Source organism: Cucurbita maxima, unplaced genomic scaffold, assembly GCF_002738345.1.
Source record: "Cucurbita maxima cultivar Rimu unplaced genomic scaffold, Cmax_1.0 Cma_Scf00048, whole genome shotgun sequence".
In the NCBI taxonomy this organism is placed as follows: domain Eukaryota; kingdom Viridiplantae; phylum Streptophyta; class Magnoliopsida; order Cucurbitales; family Cucurbitaceae; genus Cucurbita; species Cucurbita maxima.
The window spans coordinates 1028028-1047038 of record NW_019272064.1 but is presented as its reverse complement, the minus strand read 5'-3'; the positions used below and the strand labels follow the sequence as shown (position 1 = coordinate 1047038).

Here is a 19011-nt window from a genome sequence, read left to right as displayed (position 1 = left end):
TCACATGGCTTCAATAAAGTGGACAACATCATTGGTCCTTTCAAGGGCAGAGCAGATACCATACAGAACCCTATGCTATCCATTCCCCATTAGACTTGTCTTCTCGCCCAACAAACCCAAAACAAAACAAAACAAATGAAGAGTTCCACTAAAATTAGCGTGTTCTCGGTGGTGAGAATTTACCCTTTCGAGAATAGTAGATTCCTTGTCCAAACCTCCTACTACTAACAGATATTGTCCTCTATAAGCTTTTCCTTTCAGGCTTCCTCTCAAAGTGAGGTTTCCACTCTTATTTTAAGGAAGGTTTAGTTCTCCTCCCCAACTAATGGGAGATCTCACAATCCACTCCTTGGAGGCTAGCACTGACACTTCCTCTCAAAGTGAGGTTTCCACTCTTATTTTAAGGAAGGCTTAGTTCTCCTCTCCAACTAATGGGAGATCTCACAATCCACTCCTTGGAGACTAGCGCTGACACACCGCCTAATGTCTGGTTCTCACAATTTCTACTGGCAGTGGGTTAAGCGGTTTCATTGATGATGCTTTATTGTATTTTAACAGTAACAACAATCTCTCTCTCATTTTGAAGTGTCTTTAAAATTTGTCAAAATCTCTCGATAATCCTTTTTTCTAATGTTAAGGTGGGGAACTAAATTCTCTTACTTTATCATCAATATAATTACCGTGAGTCCGATACAAAAACAAAATCACCAACTGGGCATATATTATTCTGTCTCAACCATGGGAAAATGGGTTCCATGTCATTTATAAACATATAAATCAGAAAGCCAGACTTCACAAATCCGCTTTCACTATGAGCACTAACATAAATAGAACCTGCAGCTTCCTACAATCAATGAACTCTATACAAGAGATAGCTCACCAGAAGGAATTGATCTCTTAACGAGATTGGCCCAAGATTTGTTGGTCTCTTCAATAACTTTAAGGGCATAATCCTGCACCAAGTATGCCATGTTACAACTTAAGCTAAAAGAATATATAAATCAAACAAAATTAGTTACAATGTCAATTTTTTTAATTCACTCGGGGTTGGGGACAGCTAGGGGAGATCAAATTTGGGCAGAAAAAAGCTAGATCCAAAGATTGCTTAAATAAAGTGAACGCAATAAGAATTTACTGCTGCTAGTAAAAAGAAAAGGAAGTATGGAAAGATGGGTCACGTGGGATTCCCAACACCCCAATTGTAATATATATGTATGTATGTATGTATGTGTATATATATATATATATATATATATATCAGGTATGTTACACTACAGCAACCATCTTGTATTCACAGGCAAGCTCTTATGCTGTATTGGTGAATTGAAAATATGATCCCTTTGAGCAATAAACAAAAAATTGCGAAAGGCTCAAAGAATTGAGATTTAGGGATGGAGTTTGTTTACTTACCTTGTTTGCAGGCTTGTTTCCCAGACCAAACTTGTTAGCAGGTTTTCCATCAGGGATCTTGTAGTCTCTAAACCAGTCCCTTATAGCAGTTAAAGTTCCCTGCAGGTAACTCTTGGATTAGGTAGGTAAAATCTTTCACTCCATTAGTACATACATATTCTGGTAAAGATGACGAGTACCGGGAAATGTTTCTCGACGTCATCTATATCGTTCACTAGTGAAGCTTTAGGATCATCTAGTGAAATTGCAACTATTTTCCAGTCAAGTTCCCCTTCATCAATCATGGCTAAAGCAGCCAGTGGTTTCACTTTCAGAATCTCACCTATCTTTCGATCACTTTCACCAATTTCAACAACATCGACTACAAAATAAAACAAAATCGTAGGGTTTATAATTTGCGACATTCTATTCATTTGGGTTAAGGAAGTTACAAAAGCTAAAAAGAAAGTTCAAGGAAAACAGCCTGTGGTGCATACCGGGATCATTGTCTCCAAATGCACCTTCAACTTCAGAGTTAGCTAAGGATGGATCTTCCCATGTTTGTGGAAGTAATCCGTAATTCCAGTTGATATTGTAACTGTGAGACATAGCAATCAAGTGGTTAAGTATTAAAAGAGACGGTATTTGAAAATCAAGTGTCATATGCAAGAGTCTCAAACTAATTATTTAAAAAAAACGACACATAAAAACTATGCATGAGCCAACATGAGCATAGCTTGACCATTGAGGCATCTTTGCTTCTTCAAAGAGGTCAAAGATTCAAATTCCTTCGTTCCACATGATATGCAATTTTTATTTATATACGGATATAAACATTCAAGAAACAAGAGGTGGAAAGATAGTATATATGGTTACAACTACTTAAGTGTGAGATCCCACATCGGTTGGGGAGGAGAACGAAACATCGAAACACCCTTTTAAGTATATGGAAATCTCTCCTTAGCAGACGCGTTTTAAAAACCTTGAGGGAAACCTGAACGGGAAAGCCTAAAGAGGACAATTCCACTAGCGGTGGGCTTGGGCTATTACATTAAGATAGTCCACCCTCCTAGATTCAAATTCTTTTCAAAAATCTATAAGTGGAGGCTGAAATGGATATTTTGACAACTGGAACTGAAGTAGAAAAATCTTTTACACGATGTTCTCTAAAAAAAATAAGTATTACAGAACGAAATGAAAAATGTTGCTACACTATGATGGACAAACACTAGCATTATCAATGAGAAAAACAGGATACAGCCACTGGGTTATGCTTACCACAACCATCCATTTATACGAGTAGGCACTTGGCCAACAGCTAACTTATTATATCATGCCTAAGTCTAACAAACTTCAGTACCCCATAGAGGCCCAGCAATAATATGTAGCAAAGCTAAGCAACAAACACATCGTTTCTTACGGGTAGTATCGAAGCTTTCCCTTTTTGGTATCTTGCTTTATAGGAGTGAACAGCTCGTCTGTTGCAACCTCCATTTTTGCACTGGTTTCTTTAGGAATTTCAACAATGAAGTTGAAAACACCATCCCCCAAATGCAGTGGTATATCATGCCAAGGGGAGACCTACACCATAAATGGCACTTCCTTTATGACATGATGAAATAAAATGTAAAAGAGTGCAGCATTCTTGTTAGTTCATATGAGAACGTAGAATACAATAACTTATAAGCCATGAAAAAAGTGTTCAAACGAACAAATTTTCAATTTTGTAAGAGTTGGAAAACAAAAAAAAAAGGTTCCACAAACATAATGCAACCCACACAGAACGCTAACATGATTAATATCTGACACTTATAGAGTTCCAAAGAAAAAAATCAATCCCAAATCACGAATGCCTACTCGTATAAGGTGTCCGCTTGCATATGGGATATATACCAACACACACAAAAAAACAGGGTCCGTAATCCAAGATCTGCATCCTCGCAATCAATCATAGTTCATGAAATTCTAAAGATCCATCCAAACCAAAATTCGAAATGGCAATCCAATTCGTAATTGCAATCAAAACCATTCGCCTTACAACCCAAACAATTCATCAAATTCATTACCAAAACACAAACAATTCTCAAAACGACAAATAGAGATTCAAATCCATCGAGTAACATGCCGATACAGAAACGGAAAAAGAACATTAAAAAAAACAAAAAAAAAAACAGGGAGCGCACCTTTTTGCCGGACTGATCAGTGAAGAAGACGCGATAGTCGAGGGTTTCAGGCTGGCCTTGCTCCTTAGTCTTAACCTCAGGGATGTACAAAGCTTTGCAGGAGAATGATTTTCTGGAGGAAGGGAATGTTCTGGAGAGAGAAATGAAATTGGAGTTGAATGGGAGGGTATGCTTGGGGAGAAAAGAGGTCTTGGAGAGAAAACAGGAGGCAGCGGCGGCGGTGGTGGTGGTGGTGGTGGCATTGGCTAAGACTCTTGCGGCGGCCATAGCTCAGATAGAGAGAGGAAAATCTGCAGGATTAGGGAGAGGCCTCTGGAGCAGAGTGAAGTGAGGCTTTTATAGGGAATTTTGAGAGAGAACCACAAAACAAATGGACACCATAGACTGGAGGAGAGAGAGAGAGAGAGAGAGAGAATGTATGTGGCCGCTTGATTCGTCAAATTACATTTATACCTTCTCAAAAATAAATTAATTAAAATTAAAAATTAAATCATAAAATAATTTTTTTTAGCTAAAATATTAAAAATATTCTCAAACCACTTTTTAATTTTAAAAACTTTTAATAATATTCATACTAAAAAAATTAATAATGAATTTTTTAAATTTTAAAATTATATCTTATAATTTTTTTAAAATTTAAGAATATTGTAAAAATGTGAAAAAAATGTTGTTTAAATTATCAAAAGATATTTCGATTCATATCATATTAAAGAAGAATGAAGTTTCATTGTTATAAATTTTGGGTAGATCATAATTTGGAGTAATTTAGAGCTACAGTTTCTTTAATGTATTTTAAAGATTATTTACATAGTGATTAATTATGGTCATAAAGCCCGAGAAGGTTGAGAGTTTTCATTTTTAGACTATATAAAATGATGTATGTTCTATTTGTAAGTAGACCGGGAAAATATGGAAAAATGAGCATTTGTGTTTTACTTTAGTCAATGACTAAGTTTATTTGCAATTCTATTTAGTTTAAGTTGTAGAATCAAGTTCGACATGATCAATCTTGCTCGTAGAGTGATTCGAATCTCAATAAAATGTTTTTGTGTTGAGATATTCGATCAACAAGATAATCTTAATTTCACTCTCCTTGTAGTTATTTTCTTTTCATTTAGTATCAAACTTTTCTTTAGGCGGATTTCTTATTAAATGTATTATTGAAAATTTTAAATATATTTTTTAATTTTTTTTTTTTGTCAACAAAACTACAACTAATCTAACGAAACCCTAAAATACATTACTTAAAATATCAAATATTCGAGTTTGTTCGTTTAATATGTGAGGTGAGAATTTGAATATATAAACAAAGTAAATACAAAATGATCGAGTAACAATACTCTAAAACTAATTAAACTGCATAAAAGTAAAGCTCATTGTGTCGTCATCATTGACAAAATCTAGCGGTGGGTTAGTAATGCATTCCGTGCACATATCACAAAGATCATGCTTCTCGTATACAAGCTAAACATATATATCACGTTAATACATACAGTTACATTGTGCATGATGCTCGTGGTATACTCAACCACCTCTAATCTCAAACTCTAACAAGCTCGTCCAAACACGACCAAGTCCTCACGACCTCTCGTAACTCTCTTGACCCATTAACATATATTCCGGTTTCGTGTGATCTCTCATTCCATTCTTGTTCAACACTTACCAATCTCTCAAAAATTTAACTTTTGTGTTAGATCGACCACTACCCATTTATACTTAGGGCATTCAACGCTTCTCTATAGCACTCGACGTTCATTTTCAAATCTCTCGATCCCGTGTAAGTACCTCTTATATCATTTTTTCAAACCCTAACCAACCAACTTACCACATGCACGTATCACTAAGGATCATGCTTCTCATATACAAGCTAACACATATATATCACATTCATAACACAACTACATCATGCATGATACTCGTGGTATGATCCTCTATTCTCAAACTCCAACAAGCACATCCTAACACGATCGAGTTCTCACGACCCCTAACTTCTTTTAGGTTCTGCTACGATCTCTCGTTCCATTCATATTTAGCACTTACAAACCTCTCCAAGACTTAACCTTTGTGTCAGATCAACTACTATCCGTTTATATTTAGGGCGTTCAACGCTTCTCTATAGCACTCAACGTTCATTTTCAAATTTCTCCGTCGCAAGTAAGTATCTCTTATATCTTCTTTTACAAACCCTAACCAATATATATATACATACAAAAAAAATTGCAAAACTAGGTTCATGGACCTATTTGGTAAGAATGAAAAGAAAAGGAGAGTTTTTTGGTGTGTATCATTTTTTTCAATCTCTTTCAGAAACATTCCGTCAAATCCCACTGCTTAATTCTCGTCGATCCTGCTTCTTCAGTCTTCACTTCACGCCCGCCTTCGAAGATTCCATGGAACTTCTCTAATTTTCTCCATCTCCTCGCAGTAGTTGTCTCGACCCCCCCGTTCTTTCCCTGGTATTGAATTCATTTCTCTATCTTTTTTTTGTTTGTTTGACTGCATTTGTTTGCTTTCCCTTATGATTGATTTTTGGGAACTTCGCTGAATTATGGTAATTTGTTTCGAGTATCCAGAATTCGAAATGAAACTGGTGCGTCAAATTTATGTGGCTGTCGAATTGAGTTGTTTGTTTGTGTTGACGGGTTCGTCTCAAATCGAATTGAGGAGTATTTTGTTGTGACTTGCTCTTATTGACTAGTTTGATCTGATTAAAGTGAAATAGGTTAGTGATGGTTTTGATGGAACTTTTAGGAATATGCGCTTATTTCACCGAAGACTACTAAATCTCTTCTGGGAATTTTTGGAATGATTACTTGGGAACCGTTTGCAAAACTATATGATTGGCGTTTTCAAGAATTTTTTTAATTGTTCTTATATCAATATGATTGTTCGATTCTTTATTGTCCTTTTTTTTCCTATCAAACAGTGGAATCGTTCTGTTATGTTCTGCCCAAACTGATAGTTTCTATGGTTGAATGAGACCCATGATAATTGTACTCTGTTGGTTATTAATTTTTCTCCATCTTTGCATCGATACCGTGCAGAGAAGGTTTTGTTTTGTCGTTTATATTTTTGTACACAAAATTTCACTCTTAGCTATTTTCCTTGGTACTCTAGAGTGCAATCAGCTATCTCCCTGGTCTCTTCTCAAGTTTTTCCTCGCATGGCTTCGTCTGAGATTGAGGTTGTAGCATCACCCAACTCGAAATCTCAGACAAACCCTGAAGTTGCCATTGTAGACGTTTATTCTGCTTCTGCTTATGGCGACTTCCAGAAAGTGAGGAGTTTCGTTGAAGAGCATGGAGCTTCTGTTTTGGTTCCTGATTCCAATGGGTACTATGCTTTGCAATGGGCTGCTTTAAACAACTTCCCTGATATCGTCCAGTACATCATTGAGGTTTTTTTTTATGACTCTTTTTGCCTACTTGATTTTAATGATACTCTGGTTGTCTAGATTGTTGGATGTAGATTGATCGTCCCTGTTATATTGCATGTTTTGAGTTTAGTCAGTTGACTTGTTTTATGTAACGTAAAGCTGGCGTAGCTTGATTTATGTGTCGTTCCAGATAGAGGAAGAAGAATAAAATTTATTGGATGTGGAGGAAGTGCATGTGTTGGATTTTTGTATTGATGAATTTCATAGCATTAGGGCATTTTTTATGTTGCTCAAGAAGTTTAAATTGATGGTCTTTTGAGGTTTATGTCAGTTCCCTACCAAAGTTTTTGATGATTGATTTGATCAGCATGGAGCGGATGTCAATTCCTGTGACAAATTGCAGCAGACAGCACTTCACTGGGCAGCAGTTCGAGGTTCAATTATGGCTGCGGACGTACTCCTATTGAATGGAGCTCGAGTGGAGGCAGCTGATATAAATGGGTATCGGGTAACTTTGAATATTTAGCAACTTTTGATTTGGTTAGATATTGACAATACGAGGTCAGTTTTCACATATATGATATTTCTTCTGAAAGTTGTGGTTAATTGTGAACCTCAGATGCTTTTTACATAGAGATGAGCTCATGTATTTTTGTTCGTGATATTATATTTTAAATTTTAATGTAGAGGATTTCCAGTCTCAAATCTAGTGGAGTATGAATTAATGATATTACTAATGAGGGGATCTCTGATATATTGTGAATTTCGTATTTAAAACTGTAGAATAGTATTCAGAATGCATTTGCAAAGAAAATTTATGGTTGCCATGATATTAAGCGATGAACGTTTGGTTTCTCATAATATACACTCACCGAACGATAGTATTGTCCATTTTCAGCATCTTAGTTTATTTTGATTTATCGTATTAAAAACCCATTCTGTTTATAGACTGTTGCCTTCATTCATCCTCATGATGGGCTGTTCACTTCATTCATCGTCATGTACTGTTCAATTGATTTTATTTTTATTCATCATTATTATTCATAAATTTTCTGCGCTCCGTTTGACCCAAATTTGTGCATTTCGGCATGAAATGCAGGCAGTTCATGTTGCTGCTCAATATGGACAGACTGCATTCTTGAATCACATTGTTGCCAAATTCCACGCTGACTTTGACGTTCCAGATAATGAAGGGAGGAGTCCTCTTCATTGGTATGCCCTAAGCCTTTGGATATATACAATAAATACTCTGTATATCGTTTTAAGCATTTGAACCAAGACAATTAAGTGTAGAGATCGATAACATCCCTTTCCCACTTCTTTTTTGGTTTATCTTAGCTGCTGACATCTGTAGTATTCAAAACTGGGATGGTTGAAATAAATCTTATCTGAAGGTATACTTGGTAATTGTAGCAACTGTGTTACGATGCATACATGCATACATCTCTAAATGGAAAGCTTGGTATATCCACCTACTGTATTATAATATTTCTATTTAGCATATTTTCAATCTCCTACTGAGTTTTGGTCAATTTTGATCTGGCAAAGATTAATCTAGGCCTATAAAGTTCATCATTTGTTAGTAAGGGATATAATTCAATGCAAACCTCTGGAAACTGAACTGAGGAAGATTTATCTTTATAATGAAGTCAGAAAGGATTTTTTATAAGGTCAACATCGTATGTGGTTTCTCGAGCTCTCAAATATTAATATTTATTGAATTATCTCTCCTATAAGGGATTGTTGACTTGGTTGTATTAAGATGTCAAACTCTCGACTGTTTCAAATGATTGATTGTTTCACATTCAATATTGGACTTTATTTTCTGGCCATTCAAATTGTGTAAAAAGTTATTTATTCTCTTGTTCACCTATACTGATTGATGAACCAAAGGTAGAGGGTGGGCGTACAAATGTCTTCTCTTTATCAATATTATATGGTTTCTTTTGTTTTTCGGTCTCTTCATTTAAAATATATCTAGACGCTTCAGAACGAAAGTTCATCTCATGGTTTCAATCAGGGCTGCATACAAAGGATTTGCAGATACAATTAGACTTCTTTTATTCAGAGATGCAAGCCAAGGAAGACAAGATAAAGAAGGTATACTACACATGCATTTCTGAATTGAGACCAGTGTTATTCTCTGATTTCTATTTTTTTTTAAGTTTTTACTAGTGTCGTTTCGAGTGTGATCATCTTCCTGGGTTAGATAGAGAAGAAAAATGCCCTTTCAAATTTTAAGCTCTGGAAAGTCCTGTGATAGTTTTGGCTATCTTTTCGTATATCCAACGTTGACACATCCAAAAAAAGGGGAATAAAAGCCATCGTGTGTATTTTTCCGTGTCACCATATGCTCTGTACTTCATTTTTAGGGCTTCCCCCATGTACACTTTTTTTTAAATTGATTTCTTCATAATGGTAAATTTGCCAGTCATATCTTTCAGTATGACAGCTTCAAAGATGTGATACAATTTTCTTAAGCTTTGTTTTGAAGCAAACTATTATCTTCAGTTCTTGAATAAGGGCTTGAAATGAGTTAAATTGTTTGAGAAAGAAAACTAAGGTCTCTAAGTGGTTGGTTTTGCACAGGATAACAATTACTTATTGCACTTGTAGCGATAATCTAATCACCCCACCAGGTTGTTCAGTTTATGGCAGGGGACACGCTAATTATTTAAATAGTTAATTGTCTATATCTTGATTCATCTACTTATTCTGCCTTAGGTTTCACAAGTTCTTCTATGCTTTGTAATTAGGTTGTACCCCTGTGCATTGGGCTGCATTAAGTGGAAATGTGGAGGCATGTACTGTTCTTGTGCATGCCGGAACAAAGCAAGAATTGTTGATCAAAGACAATGCCGGTTATACTCCTTTCCAGCTTGCATCTGATAAAGGTCATCGGCAAATTGCTAATTTCCTCGTATGTTTCCGAACAAAAATGTGGCTTGCTTTTTAATAATGAAGGTTTTATTGACTTGTTTAGATCATTTCCAAGCTGATATGATATTGGGTGTTCTGATCTTTATAGTCTAAAGCACAACGGACACATCACAGCCACTTTGGAGCAAAATTTTGTACTAGGAAGATTAAAAATTTTGGTTATGCCCCTATTTTACTATGTATCATCATCATTCTCGTGATCCTCTTCATCAACTCAGTTCTTGGAGGCAAGTTATCTTCTCATTGAAAATGTCTATTTTACTTGGAGAATATGTCTGACTTATTATTGACTGTAGGCTCTAATCTTGCGAAGGTTACTGCTGTTGTTGGACTTTGGGCATGGGCGGCCCTCTGTTTGGCATTTATTGCTATGATAATGTTTTATACGTGTAGTAGGTAATTCCCTAACCTACCTGGCACATGCTCATTCTCTATCTTTGTAACTTGTTTGATCAGTTCTCTTGACGCCTTATTATTTATATGAGTGATTCTTATAATTTCTCCCCCAAATGACTCAGTTATAAATCATGTTCAATCCAAAAGCTTATAGAAATTGATTGCAATTACAAGACTTATGAACATCATAATGATGGCAAGAGCCTACAAGTAGGTTCCCTTTATATGTTACCATGCCAACTGCCATAACGATTTTTGGATCAACAGCAATGATATCGATTTGTAATATCCTTGGTTCCTAGTGAGGATACAATACTGTATCCTTCTTTTTTGTAATCTTGAATCTTGAATAATGGAATTGTTCCTCATTTAAAAAAAAAAAATAATGGTAGTTTTTACTATTATGTGCAGCAAGGATCCAGGCTACATAAAAAGACCCGAGGAGTTGGGCAATCCTGCCAATACAGAGGTATATGAGTCTCTGTTTGAGGAATTTCAGTGTTTTGATTTTTAATGGAAAACCTGTTCATTCGTTTATTACTTGTAGTTTACTATTATATTTTATTACATAATTGAATTTCTTGCATTTTTTCAGGATCCTTTGTTGAGCATTGATCTCAACAATTCTTCAGTATGGATGGGGAATTGGTCTCAACTATGCCCCACTTGCAAGGTTTATTTCAGAAACCCTTTGATAAAAAATGATCTTTAAAGGGACATAATTTTGTGGTATATTAATGAACGTATTTTCTCTGGTGATCTAAGTTGACACTATCACGTTTCTTTCAGATAATTAGACCCGTTCGTTCGAAGCACTGTCCTACTTGTAATCGATGTGTGGAACAGTTTGACCATCACTGCCCGTGGATATCTAATTGTGTGGGGAAGGTGGGAAGATCTGCTTGTTTTTAATTTTGATCTTGGATGTGTTATTCATTTGTGGATCTTATTCTTGAAATTACATAGACAACTAGATGGATTAAGGGATAATTCTGTGTGAACTATTGCAGTTATTGCATATAAATAGATGATCTAAGAGACGCATTTCGACTATATAGCTTCATGTCACTCTGATGATCTGACAACTTTATTCCCTTAATTTTTTATGATACTTTGCAGCGGAATAAACGGGATTTTTTGGTCTTCGTCTGTTTGGGAACTTTGACATCACTCCTTGCTGGCTGTATTGCCATAAAAAGTATGTCATTTGAGACAAGTGAATGATACAAGTTTGTTTAAGACATCACTTTTCTTCTTTTGAAATTGGTATGAGCTTTCTCTTCTATTGCAGGAATCTATGAAGTGCCTTCAGCATTGCAAACCAGAGAAACTTGGTTTCTTCATGTGGTAGTTCATTATCCCGGAGTCGTTATATTTCTTTTTCTGGACGGTATCATATTTTTGGCTGCCACAACTTTGACCGTGGCTCAGGCATCTCAGGTAATTGTCAAAACCAACACTGTAGCTCAATTTTCCATAACAAGATATAGTATTTTTAGTCGCATCTTCTGGAACCATATACATCTGAGGACATATTGAACCTCTGGTTTTCATGATAGGATTGGACAACGATAACTTCTTACTCTTAACGTTCTTAATAACATTACACATTTGGTCGATCTCAACCTACTGGATTGAATTTGGAGGAACCTGTAGACTAGTTTCTCAACCTGTCACCAAAAAACCCGTCAGTGAACTTCATCATTTTAGGCTTTTTAGGCTAATGTCCTTCATAGAATATTTCAGTGAAATATTGTCTCAAGCTAATCACTCCATAGAATATTTCAGTGAAAAACTTAAATTCTAGGCAAAAATGGAGCACCGACTAGCAAGAACATTATTCCCTAGTTAGAGCCCATAAACAATGGGATCCTTACTTGTTATGAAAGGAGCTTATACTCTTAACAGATCACTATTTTCATGAATTTCTTCACACAAAAAAAGGCTATAAGAAGGATGCTTTCTAAATGGATCATATTTATTCAAAAGTTTGATTTCCTAATTAAACACAAGGTTCGAAAAAAACTAACAAAGTGGCTAATGCACTTAGTAGAAAGCATTCGTTACCCAGTTCCTCAAGTCATCCTCAAATCGATAGACAAAACCAAAATAACTAAGCGAACTCTTGGCAAAGATTTGTTTCCTTTGTGGGGATAAGCCGCGCCAATTAGACCTTGCTCTTCCTCAAGCGGAGTTTGCTTATATATGAGGAATCAATCAACAGGAATGTCACCATTTGAGATGTGCACTACCATCTCGAAGAGTTTGGTAATACTAAACTTCCTAGTTTTACCTAGGACCTGGCTACAGTACCATCTTCTTTGAATGTGCATCAGGAAGCCAAGGAGATTGGTGAACGTATTGCCGAACTTCACAAAGAGGTTCACGACCATTTGGAGGTTAGGCTGATTATTTACACCGCTGCCCCAAGTCTTCTGTAGTTGGAGACCTAGTCATGGTTCTAAGGAACTCACGGCTGCCTACCGGAGTTCACGGCGAACTTTTTCCAAAGCAAGTTAGCCCTTTTCCTATTCTCTGGAACGCTTTGATCCTAATGCCTATAAGGTTGATCTTCCTCCACACTTCAAGATCCATTCCACTTTTTGTGTCAGATCTTGCCGCCTGTCACGCTCCTGATGGTTTCGACCTGGCTTTGGGTATAGTTTGGTTTCAGCTTAGCTCCTTAATTTCTTCTTGGCCATGTTCTTTAAAGCCCCTTTATTTCATTTACTGTGTTACTGTGCAGTAACCTTGAATTGTTGGCAATTAGCGCTTATGAGATCTTTTTTTAGTTGCTTGTGGTCAACTGTGTTATCATAGTTTATTTGTTCGTAGTCTGGTTTGTAGCCTATTTTTAGGGTCTCTAAGTTAGAACTCTCAATAGAACAGTGTGGGTTTATCCATATTATGTGTTTTGTGTGTTTTCTGAGTGTTCTTAAAGATTGAAAGGTATTATATAACCTAACATAATCATGGGAATACCTCGTTTCCGAACTAGTATATTATTGTTGATAGAATGATGAACGATCTTCATTGATGCAGATAGCACGAAATATCACCACTAACGAAGTGTCAAATGCCATTCGCTATGGATATCTTCGTGGTCCAGATGGGAAATTTCGGAATCCATATAACCATGGATGTCGAAAGAATTGCTCTGATTTCCTCATTCATGGCTATATAGACGACGAGATCGCTTGGCCTCCACTACAGCGTGCTGCCAGTTAGATTGATTGCGATTGCACAGGTTTATGTAAATTAGTCATATTCCTGGACTCTTGGCATCTCAAAACCCTTTAGAGCTGAGTATTGGTCAACGTCGTTGCCCGATATCGAACTGTTGTTGTCCTAATGGTTCTTAATCTACGAACGAATTAGAGTGTCCGTGCTGTCTAACCGATATTGTAAGCCAGGAAATAGGATAGAAATGAAAGGTCACAGATAGATAATGTTATTAGTTGCATTACCAAATAATGAATGCTACAACTGACTGTAAAATTCATTTGCTATAGTTCTGATGTAACTTGGAAACTCTAATTTTCACACCTGAGGATTGAAGATCTTAGCTGCTTGTTTCTCTATTTTGGTGTAAGCTCTCCTGTTCTATGTGCTGATTTTGAAGCTTTTTATGTTACTTTCTTTAGCTTGGCTTGAGAGTTCTCCCTACCTTTTCCTGTTTTATGTTGACATATTCTTAAACAAAACCATGAGATCTCATGTCGGTTGGGGAGAACAAAATATTTTTTGTAAGGGTGTGGAAATCTCTTTTGAATAGACACGTTTTAAAAATGATGAGGGAAAGCTCGAAATGAAAAGTACGAAGAGGACAGCATTTGCAAGCGGTGGGCTTGGGTCGATGCAAAAACTCTTCGACAATGTTGTTTACTAAGTTATATCGTATGCCTTTTGTAAACTTCATGAATACTGCATTCCTTTTGTAAATTTCAATCATCGATAAGATTCTCTTATTAAAAAAAATATTTTCTACACTAAAGGTATAATATGTTATCTACAGAATCATGTTCGTTGGGAGAGAATCAGATATTTGTTATACCGGCCTAATAACTTGTGTATCCAACAATTTCAGCATCAATCAGTGAGATAAGTCATATGCCCTCAAGCAAGAAGTTATAGGTTCTGGTCCTTCTATTCTTTTTCTCAAAAGTTGTGTTCTATCACTATTTCGTTTGCAACTTAACAATTACGTTGTTTTGACGATAAAATAATTGTGTTGACATATTTGAATCAAATTGGAGATGCAAAACTACCAATTTGAGCACTATTCAGTTGATTAATACAAAAATTGTCTCTAAGTCATTATGACACAATTAAAACTAATATCATAGTCGGTGTATCATAAATAATTTAGCCTCGACATTTCATTTTTAGTAAAATTATATTAAAAAAACTTACCTTTATAATTACTCATTATTTAAAGCTTGTAACGCTTGAATCCCGAGAACTCTAATTTATTTATTTATTTATAGATTTTAAAAAGTTTTAAATTATAAATTTAATTAATGAATTTGATTGATGTTAAGAAATCAATTTACATTTTAAAAAATGATTTTTTTTTTTAAATTTATGGGACGCAAAATAAAAAAAAATAAAAAAAGGATAATTTTTAAAATTTGTTTCAATATTCTTTTTTTAAGTAATAAAATTGTAATTTAACGTTAAATAAAATAATTGTAAAAACCTAAACCCCATTTTGCTTTCCCCTCCGTTTCCCCAGCCGCGCACACATTTTCCTTCTTCCTATCTCCACCAACTCCCCGCCGGCATCCTTTTTCCCGCCGCCGCGTCCACTCGTCGGTGCTGCAACTTCACTGCCTCACCGCTCCTCTTTTACCTCCGCCGTATGACTCACTGCATTCTTCTGCAACTTCTCGTTGAGGGTCCAGCATTCAATCTTCCTCAATCCCACTGTTCACTTTCTGTCCCCCACCATTAATCCCTATCTTCAGCCTTCCAGTTTATTTCCCGTTTCCTCGCGCCTCCGTTCTCCTTTCCTGGTATTGTATCCATTCTCTATCTTTCTTTTGATTTCAACTGCTCCTTTTCCAGTCTGATTGATTTTGTGCTTAATCGCTCGCTGAACTCCAATAATTTGTTTGAAATGTGTTCGTATAAAATTTATCTGTTTGTTGCTTTTTGCTCATGTGCTGGAATCCAAATCGAGTAGTTCGATTTTCTGGATGGTTTCCGAGAAAATTGAATCGATTTTGCTTCCATTTTACTTCTCGACTTACTTTATCTGTCTTTTTCTTGTGTTCTTTTGAAAATGAGAAATCGGTGTTCAATTGCTGATTGAAGTGACGGTTCTGATATTGACCTGTAGGAACACGTTATTATACCATAAATTTCCGGGAATTGCTCGGAGATTGTCCGGGAACCATCTGAGAAAGAACTATTGAGATTCGTACATTCGGAAGTTGTGATCGGTTTTCTCAATATAAAAATTGTAATGGTTCTTATATAAAAGATTGTTCATTCCCCCACTCTACTCTTAGAGATGTACTGGTAAACACTTTGGTTATAGTGATTGACTACCATTCGTAGGTGTAGGAGAAGTTTTTCTCTTCGAATCACGTAAATCTTTGTCTTTTTGTTTAATTTCTGTTTGTGGGTGTGTGAGTACAATCGATCTTGCTTCCGCTTCCGCTTCCACGACAACAATTGGGTACCTTAACATTTTGGTTGTGGCATTTAGAGTACAATAATTGGTATCAAAGCATCGAAGGTTGTGGCATTACGACACAACAAGTGGTATTAGAGAGTGCACTCAGCTATCTCCCTTGCTTGGATTTGGTTTCACTTCCTGCCATTCACTTTTTTTGGTGGCCTTTTCTTTTGGATACAATTGTTTCTTATGAACACACACATATATTTTGACAATCGCTCATCTCTTATTATTCATATTTTCATGACAGGTCCAGCACATGTCCTCTTTCAGAACTGCACAAATCCACCTAGTGAGTTCTCATCGTGAGGTTTATGAACCCTGTGATGATTCGTTTGCTTTGGTTGATGCACTTTTAGCTGAGAGAGTTAACTTGTTAAATCATCATCCAACATTGTGCTTAGAAGTTGGCTGTGGTAGTGGCTATGTTATAACATCTCTTGCTCTTATGCTGGGAAAGGAAGCTTCTGGGGCTCACTATATTGCTACAGACATCAATCCTCATGCCATTAGAGTCACCCAGGAGACTCTTGAAGCACATGGGGTTCATGCCGAGTTGGTATCCACTGACATTGCATCTGGTTTGGAGAAGCGTCTGGCTGGATCAGTTGATGTGTTGGTTGTGAATCCGCCCTATGTTCCGACGCCAGAGGACGAAGTGGGTCGTGATGGAATCGCCTCGGCTTGGGCAGGAGGGGAGAACGGCCGCAGTGTCATTGATAGGATATTGCTTGTTGCCGATGTTCTTTTGTCTGACAAAGGCTGGTTGTATATGGTTACCCTTACAGCAAATAATCCCTCTCAGATATGCCTTCAAATGAGAGAAAAGGGCTATGCTAGTAGAATCGTTGTGCAGAGATCAACTGAAGAAGAGAGTCTTCATGTGATAAAGTTTTGGAAGGATGCTGATCTTCAGGTTGATGGAAAAGAATCAACACATAAAACAGGCCCTGCAAGAGTTGTGGAGTCTCTAATTTCACAATTTCCTCGGCTCTCTTTTTGGAGAAACAACAGCAACACTAACAGATGAATGAGTTATCAGAGTACGTTTCGAGACCTGCATTTCTCATCTTTTTGACCCATTGTTTTGATTTTAGTCTTTTGAGCTTTCATGTTGTCCTTTTTACACTCGATCGAGTAGCTGTTACTGAATGTCTCATTTTAGTGAAAGCAATAAGCATGCGAGGGTCGCTGTTTCTCTTGTCGTAACGTGAGGGTCACAATCTACCGTCTTCCTAGTGAAATAGTTAGGTTGTGACATTCTCCCTCACTTAAACTAGTCATTGTCCTCGATGACTTACTTGGGGCACAACTGCGGTTAGGTTGTGACATTTTCCTCCACTTAAACTAGTCATCGTTCTCGATGACTTATGGGGCACAACAACTATTAGGTTGTGCATTCTCTCCCCCATTTAAACTAGTCATCGTCCTCGATGACTTACTTGGGGCACAACCACTGTTAGGTTGTGACATTCTCCTCCACTTAAACTAGTCATTGTCCTCAATGACTTACTTGGGGCACAACCACTGTTAGGTTGTGACATTCTCCTCCACTTAAACTAGTCATCGTCCTCGATAACTTGGGGCACAACCGCTGTTAGGTTGTGACATTCTCCCCCACTTAAACTAGTCATCGTCCTCGATGACTTACTTGGGGCACAACCACTGTTAGGTTATGACATTCTCCTCCACTTAAATTAGTCATCGTCCTCAATGACTTACTTGGGGCACAACCACTGTTAGGTTGTGACATTCTCCTCCACTTAAACTAGTCATTGTCCTCGATGACTTGGGGCACAACCACCGTTAGGTTGTGATATTCTCCCTCACTTAAACTAGTCATCGTCCTCGATGACTTACTTGGGGCACAACCGCTGATAGGTTGGGATATTCTCCCCCACTTAAACTAGTCATCGTCCTCGATGACTTACTTGGGGCACAACCACTGTTAGGCTGTGATATTCTCCCCCACTTAAACTAGTCATCGTCTTCGACGACTTACTTAGGGGAACAACCGCTCTTTGGATTGTGACATTTAGCCACCTTGTCTAGGTTATGCATCCTACTTTGACCAATAATTTTTTTTTTTTGTTTTATCATCTACTTTTAACCATGTCTTAGAAAAACCAAGTCAAGTTTTTAAAGCTAAAAGTAGTTTTCTAGCTTTAAAAAACTTATTTTTGTTTTTTCTATTATAGTAAGAAAATGTAGAGAAAGAAAAAGTCAAATAGTTATCAAATGGGATCATTCTCGTTCTTAACTTTCACAACTTCCTTTTGTTTCATGCATGCAAGACTTGATCGATCCACTGATACTTCCGAAGTTTTGAAGTTAAAACCACTAGACTCATGCATTCCGTGTGTATAGTATTAGTTTTAGTTTTAACTCGGTAGATTGAAGATTGTATGGCGTATAGACTAATTTCAGTAGCCATCTTCTTGGTTGTGTCGCTGTTGCAGGACTCGAGACTCGGCCACACAGCCTCCATTGTTACAAGCAACAAGTCCAACCTTCCATTTTTGTGCATGCCACAGGTTCATACTGTTTATTTTTTTATACTGAAATACCTTTGTTTTGGCCCTATAGCTGCTTAGAGACCTGCCATAGAAGTCATTACACAAACTATCACTTGCTGAGCTTGAATCTTCAAAGCTCTTTGTTCATAGGAAATGATAATTTCATGGACAATATATTACTGAAGATCTATGAATTGGGTTGTTGCAGTTGCATTAAATGTCCTTGATATGCCATTTGTGACAATCTCAACTCAAACTAGTTCTCATCCATTTTTCCTGCTACGTATTTCTTTTTCTTTTTTTAGTTTTTAAATTAAATTACAAATTTAATTTCGAGGAAGTTGTAATTTAGTTTCTAAAAGTTTATCTTAGGGAAAATGAAATAAAATTAGAGATGGATAGAGAAATTGACATTAATTTTACCGTGATTTAGTCAAACTCAGACTAACTTTCAAACTCTTGTTAGACCATTATTTTTATGAGTAAAGAACAAATTTAATAATTTCCACGAATAAAGATACTCATAAA

General features: G+C 36.6%; 3 protein-coding genes across 3 annotated transcripts; 2 read left to right on the top strand and 1 right to left on the bottom strand.

Moving 5' to 3' along the window:
• Positions 1-694: 694 nt before the first annotated feature.
• On the bottom strand, positions 695-3939 carry LOC111471045 (soluble inorganic pyrophosphatase 6, chloroplastic-like). The gene is made up of 6 exons (XM_023116733.1): positions 3573-3939; positions 2810-2970; positions 1887-1987; positions 1590-1771; positions 1411-1509; positions 695-953 (listed from the first exon to the last, which is right to left on the bottom strand). The coding sequence occupies exons 1-6, from the start codon at positions 3837-3839 to the stop codon at positions 861-863; spliced, it is 903 nt and encodes a 300-aa protein (XP_022972501.1). The 5' UTR covers positions 3840-3939; the 3' UTR covers positions 695-860.
• Positions 3940-5810: 1871 nt separating this feature from the next.
• LOC111470988 (probable protein S-acyltransferase 23) lies at positions 5811-13865 on the top strand. The gene is made up of 14 exons (XM_023116656.1): positions 5811-6028; positions 6690-6969; positions 7316-7456; positions 8048-8160; positions 8969-9048; positions 9705-9868; positions 9977-10115; positions 10185-10284; positions 10696-10753; positions 10880-10957; positions 11074-11172; positions 11404-11482; positions 11576-11724; positions 13327-13865. The coding sequence occupies exons 2-14, from the start codon at positions 6736-6738 to the stop codon at positions 13510-13512; spliced, it is 1620 nt and encodes a 539-aa protein (XP_022972424.1). The 5' UTR covers positions 5811-6028; positions 6690-6735; the 3' UTR covers positions 13513-13865.
• A 1123-nt stretch (positions 13866-14988) lies between these two features.
• LOC111470989 (hemK methyltransferase family member 2-like) lies at positions 14989-18701 on the top strand. The gene is made up of 3 exons (XM_023116658.1): positions 14989-15299; positions 16218-17010; positions 18427-18701. The coding sequence occupies exon 2, from the start codon at positions 16227-16229 to the stop codon at positions 16995-16997; it is 771 nt and encodes a 256-aa protein (XP_022972426.1). The 5' UTR covers positions 14989-15299; positions 16218-16226; the 3' UTR covers positions 16998-17010; positions 18427-18701.
• Positions 18702-19011: the final 310 nt, after the last annotated feature.